At 39.5% G+C, this 6,158-nt stretch overlaps 1 protein-coding gene across 1 annotated transcript; it reads left to right on the top strand.

Moving 5' to 3' along the window:
- The first annotated feature begins 379 nt into the window (after window positions 1–379).
- On the top strand, window positions 380–3,584 carry LOC121979373 (probable 1-deoxy-D-xylulose-5-phosphate synthase 2, chloroplastic). The gene is made up of 8 exons (XM_042531366.1): window positions 380–619; window positions 771–926; window positions 1,026–1,341; window positions 1,426–1,697; window positions 1,777–2,050; window positions 2,146–2,735; window positions 2,834–3,118; window positions 3,208–3,584. Exons 1-8 carry the CDS (start codon window positions 524–526, stop codon window positions 3,352–3,354), a joined length of 2,136 nt encoding a protein of 711 aa, XP_042387300.1. The 5' UTR covers window positions 380–523; the 3' UTR covers window positions 3,355–3,584.
- The last annotated feature ends 2,574 nt before the right edge of the window (window positions 3,585–6,158 follow it).

The following is a 6,158-nucleotide window of genomic DNA, read 5'->3' as shown; positions in this document are numbered from 1 at the left end:
ATCACTGTCACAAAATTTTGGCAACGGTTGGTCCGGTTTTAAAAACGTTGAAGTTGACCAGAACAAGTCAGCCGACTGTTCGCGTGTTGAACCGGTATGCCCGTGGCTTCCCTGCTGCTTCATGCGCAGCTACTGAGATTGACCGGCATCGTCCGGTGCTTTGAACCAGCCTATTTTTGCCGGCACAGACTCTCTCTGTCTTCAATTATTGGATAAAAAATATTAAATATTAAAAAAAATATACGAACGAAAAGCATGAGGACCGGTATAAACAGCCGTTACGCTCGTAAATCGTAGTTGATCATCGTAAGTAACTCACATGTTACACATGTGAGAAGGGACGAAGGTGGTCGCCGTTTAACGTTCTATATAATGCTCCGGCCTTTCGTCTTCCTCACTTCAGGTCGTCTTCGAGCAGCTCGTCCTCCTCCTCGCTGACTAGCTCCTCCTTTTCTCTTTCCTCTGTTCAGCGATCGAGAATTCATTTTTGTGAGCCGCGTACTTGCTTTCGTCTGCTCGCGACATGGAGGCAGCAAGCGCTCTGATGGCCGCCTCCCCTTCTGCGGCTTTGCTCAGAGGTCGAAGCTTGGGCGTGAAAGCTGCTTGCCGAAGAAGACAGGTTGAACAAATCTTCCTGCACTGGTTTCGTTTCTTGAGTTTTTCTTTCCCTTTTTGCCGATAAAAAGTTGGGTTTTAGGGTTTCGAAATGGAGATTTGGGGGGAAATGGGTAGAGTGTTGCAGGAATTCATGATTTGTTTCTTCCTTTTAGGTTTCGGTGAGAGCTTGCGCGGAGAGCGGCGATGGGAAGATTATGATTTCCAAAGACAAGAGTGGGTGGAAGATCGATTACTCAGGGGAGAAGCCGGCGACCCCTATTTTGGATACCATCAATTACCCTATTCACATGAAGAATCTTTCCACGCAGGTGATTTGCCCGTCCTCCTTTGGTCTAGGTCCAAAAACAAAATTCATCTTTGTGACTAATTTTGGTGGGAAAATTTCTCCTTTGATTTCCGTCTTTTAGGATCTGGAGCAATTAGCTGCGGAGCTGAGAGCTGAAATTGTCTTCACTGTGGCCGAGACTGGTGGGCACTTGAGCTCCAGTTTGGGGGTGGTAGATCTATCAGTGGCTCTCCATCACGTGTTCGATACCCCTGAAGACAAGATCATTTTTGACGTCGGCCACCAAGCCTACCCCCACAAGATATTGACCGGAAGAAGGTCGAAGATGCACACCATCAGGCAAACCGACGGGCTCGCCGGATTCCCCAAGAGAGAAGAGAGCGAGCACGATGCCTTTGGTGTTGGTCACAGTTCCACAAGCATCTCCGCAGGGCTTGGTACTTGAGCTACTCCACTATTCTTACATAATCCAAGACATTCGGTTGATACAAGACCTGAAGCCACAATTTGTTTATTGGCAGGAATGGCTGTTGCTAGGGATTTGCAGGGGAAGAAGAACCATGTCATTGCGGTGATTGGGGATGGAGCCATGACCGCAGGCCAAGCCTATGAAGCCATGAACAATGCTGGCTACTTAGACTCTAACCTTATCATCGTGTTGAATGACAATAAACAAGTTTCACTTCCAACTGCAACCCTTGATGGACCAGCAGCTCCTGTCGGGGCGCTTACTAAGGCCCTCACCAAGCTTCAATCCAGCAACAAGTTCAGGATGCTCCCGGAAGCAACCAAGGTATCATCGTCTGCCCTTAAACACCACCATGTTTGCCACAAAGACCAGTTGCTTACAGGGTTGATGTGTGTCTGTTCAGGATGTCACGAAGCAGATCGGTGAGCAAACGCACAAGATTGTTTCGAAGGTGGATGAATTTGCTCACGGAGTGATGAGTGCCCCAGGTTCTTCTTTGTTCGAGGAACTCGGTCTGTACTACATTGGGCCTGTAGATGGGCATAATGTAGGCGACCTGGTTTCCATTTTTGAGAAGGTGAAGTCCATGCCAGCTTCGGGTCCTGTCCTCGTCCACATTGTTACAGAGAAAGGAAAAGGGTATCCTCATGCAGAGGCTGCTGCCGATAAGATGCACGGTGAGTGCCATTGGCTAATTACTCGAAGCAATTGTTCCTGGTTCTTTCCAAGTTTGTTAATTTGGTCTAAACAATGTGCCATTTGATGCTTGCAGGTGTTGTGAAGTTTGATCCTGAAACCGGGAAGCAATTCAAGTCGAAGTCATCCACTCTCTCGTACACACAGTACTTCGCGGAGTCTCTCATCAAAGAGGCCGAGGTCGACGATAAGATTGTGGCTGTTCATGCTGCCATGGGCGGTGGCACAGGGCTGAATTATTTCCAAAAGAGGTTTCCTGAGAAGTGCTTCGATGTGGGAATTGCCGAGCAACATGCAGTCACTTTTGCTGCCGGGTTGGCTGCAGAGGGCCTGAAGCCCTTCTGTGCCATCTATTCCTCGTTTCTGCAACGAGGATATGATCAGGTGGTTCATGATGTGGACTTGCAGAAGATTCCGGTTCGGTTTGCACTCGATCGAGCTGGCCTCGTCGGTGCCGACGGACCTACACATTGCGGGGCATTCGACATCACCTACATGGCCTGCTTGCCCAACATGATCGTGATGGCTCCATCTGATGAAGCTGAACTGATGCATATGGTGGCCACAGCGGCAGCCATTGATGACAGACCTAGCTGCTTCAGATTCCCTAGGGGCAATGGAGTTGGAGTGCCCCTCCCTACAGGCTACAAAGGCACTCCTCTTGAGGTGCCCCTTCCTGCCTTCTCAACCATCATTACTCTCATGTTTCTACAGAATTAAGGTATCATTTTCTGACAAGATACTAATTTGATTTGTTTGGACAGGTTGGGAAGGGTAGGATTCTGATGGAAGGAGATAGAGTGGCCATCCTCGGATATGGTTCCATAGTTCAGACATGCTTACAGGCTGCAGACTCACTTAAGACCCATGGAATCTTTACAACAGTGGCTGATGCTCGGTTCTGTAAGCCTCTGGATGTGGAACTGATCAGGAGGCTGGTAGATGAGCATGAGATACTGATCACAGTGGAGGAGGGCTCCATTGGAGGTTTCGGTTCGCATGTCGCGCAGTTCTTGGGCCTGAATGGCCTTCTGGATGGACACCTCAAGGTAAATTTCTCCTCAGCTGATCTGAAACACTCTCATCTGATTCAAAATGGTTGAGAAGTAGCAAAGCTTATTTGTGCTCTTATGTGCAGCTGAGATCAATCTTTTTGCCTGACCGATACATCGACCACGGATCGCCAAAGGACCAAGTCGAAGCGGCTGGACTTTCCTCCGAGCAGATTGCAGGAACCGTGCTCAATCTCTTGGGCAAACCGAAGGAAGCATTGCACCTCCAATGAAAAAATCGGAGCAATCAAATATGCAATTACTACAGAACAACAAAATTTAGATTCAAGGGAATATGAGGGTTTGGAATTAATTGCAAATACCACCCTTTGCCTTCCCATCTTTTCGTTCTTCATTGCTGCCTCATCCTCGGTTCAAATATGTGAGAGGATGAATATAATTTATCGATCTGATTCCATTTAATTCAAGCAATTGGAATAAGAATTCTGTTTATGACTTTTTATTGCTTGTTCATTATGCTTGTAGAATAGTTATTAGGGCATCACAGTCGTAGGAAGAACGCTCCTTTGTTGTCACATCTGAAACTCCATAGTTTTAGACTGAACTATAGAACCGGGAATTGTTCCTTTTATTTTTTTGGATTCGTTTTTATTTATCAATGTTATTTTATAGATTCAAACAAAACGAAAAAAATAAAATGTATTATTTAATGAAGAAAATTAAATAATTAGGATTTTCTATGTATAACAATTTGATTACTAAATCATAAGAATTTATCATTGTATAATATTTTATTATTATCAAAGTAGAGTATTAATATCTTTTATTATATATAATTATATATAATATAATAATGGTAAGATTTACCAAATTAATAACCGTATAACAAATAAAACAACAAAATTTTCATTTCTATCACGATCATACTCTACTTTTCACAATAGAAAAAAAAAAAAAGTTAAAAGTAAAAATCCTCTCACATTCGGCTACAGATAGCAAATTTATCTTTTTTTTTTTTTTTTAACTTCACACATATTTTCATTATTAAAAAAAAACTCCTAACATATCTTTATGGGTCTCATATTTTCTCATAAATTATTATTTTTTAATATTTTATTATTTAAAAAATAAAACTTAAAATAAAAATAAAAAAATTACAAAAAAAATGGGGAAGAAGTGGCTCCCTAAACAGGGAGCCACTTCTTGTCAGAAATGAGGGAGCTCCCTTCCTCTATGGGAGGGAGCTTCCTCACTGGACTCACGTAGATAATGGGAGTTCTCAGAGAATTCTTGGATGCTCATATTTGTCCATATTGTTACGTGCATAAAGATTTTAAAAAGTTTGTCAGGTAATAAAAATCAAAAGACATCATTTTTTCTTTCAAAAGGAGCAACAGTCACATTTCCTTATTTATAAAAAGGTGCACACTTTTTTCAAAACTATCGAAAAGAGCATAAAAATAGTATTATTTTCTTCCTATTCCTTCCACCATCCTCCTAAATTCCCTATCTCTAGACGTTGTTTTTCAATACATTTTTGAGTGAGCCTGATATGGGAAAATATCAGGTCACACTTGACCTAATATAAAAAAAAATATCATGTCCATGTTGGAGTTAATATTGGACCACATCAAATCCACACTGGGACTGATGTGAGAGAATATCAGACCCACTGACCTGATATGGGAAAATATCAGGTCTATCGCAGGCCTGATATGAGATCATATCAGGTCCAACGGTGGATCTGATATGAAAAAATATCAGGTCCTTTTTAATCCTAGAGAGAGGAAACATTGGAAAATAACAAAAGAGAGAAGGGATTTAGGAGGTTGGTGGGAGGGATAGAAAGGAAATAACACTACTTTTAATATTCTTTTTTGTAGTTTTAAAATTAAGATACTTTTTTAGATAAATAAGAAAATATAATCACTCTTTTTTAATAAAAAAACCATTTTTATTGAAATAAGGATGTTTATATATATGTATTTATTATCGAAAGACATCCCATCTCATTTTGTATACTTTATCTTTTAGAAATAATATCTTTTAAAATTATTTTTATTTGATGTAGTGTAGACCATAACTGTTAAATAATAATAGATTTATAGTTATGATTTCATAATTACTATAATTATACAGTTAATTAAGTTATAATAACTATGATTTTATAATTATTAATTAATATTTATAAAAATAAATTATCTATATTATAATAGATATGAATGGTAGTTCATACAAGTCAAAATATTATTATAATATAATGTTGATCAATGTAAATGGGAGGTGAAGTGTTCATATTGTGGTTATGAATTATAATTGTTATAATATAATTTATTAGTATTAGAGTTGAAGTATTTATGTAATTGTAACAGCTATAAGAGTTTTTTTTATTAATCATAATTGAAATATTTATATTGGAGTAGTTATGAGCCTATTAATAAGTAATTGCTACAGTGATATTAAAAATAAGGGTGATTTTAAAAATAATATATATATAATGAAACATTCTTTTAATAATAAATAAAAAAACACTTTTAAAATTCTATTTTTATTTTTGTCCAAGTTTCATAAACAAAATTAAATTGTTGAATCTGGACATTCCATATAGGTTTCAACAAATCTAGTATAACCTTCAATAATGGAATAAGCATTCGCTATTAAATTAATAATAAATATAGCAAACTGTTAAGGCTTCGTAATTTAGTTTGCAACATGATCTTTAGATTAAAAAAATAGATATTTGAGTCTCTTCCAAATAAGTTGGTGGAGATGGCTCATACGAGGACATGCGTTGCACGATCATGCTATTGGACATGACTGGTTCATGTCTTAGAATAGCACGGTCGTGTCACTAGATACAACTTAATTACGTCCATGTCCGAGGGAGTCAGCATGGCCATGCCACTAGACACAATCTAGTCGTGTCCAGGGTCTGAAGGAACGGGCACACCCGTCGTGCCCAAGTGCATGGCCTAGCCATGCCTCGTGTTGGAGCGTCCAGAGTTACAAGATTTTTGATTTATTTGGTATTTTTAGTCTAAAATACCTTGTATGCTTGGGCTGTATATATATAGAA

Source organism: Zingiber officinale, chromosome 5A, assembly GCF_018446385.1.
Source record: "Zingiber officinale cultivar Zhangliang chromosome 5A, Zo_v1.1, whole genome shotgun sequence".
NCBI lineage: Eukaryota > Viridiplantae > Streptophyta > Magnoliopsida > Zingiberales > Zingiberaceae > Zingiber > Zingiber officinale.
This window is presented reverse-complemented; position numbering and strand designations above follow the sequence as displayed.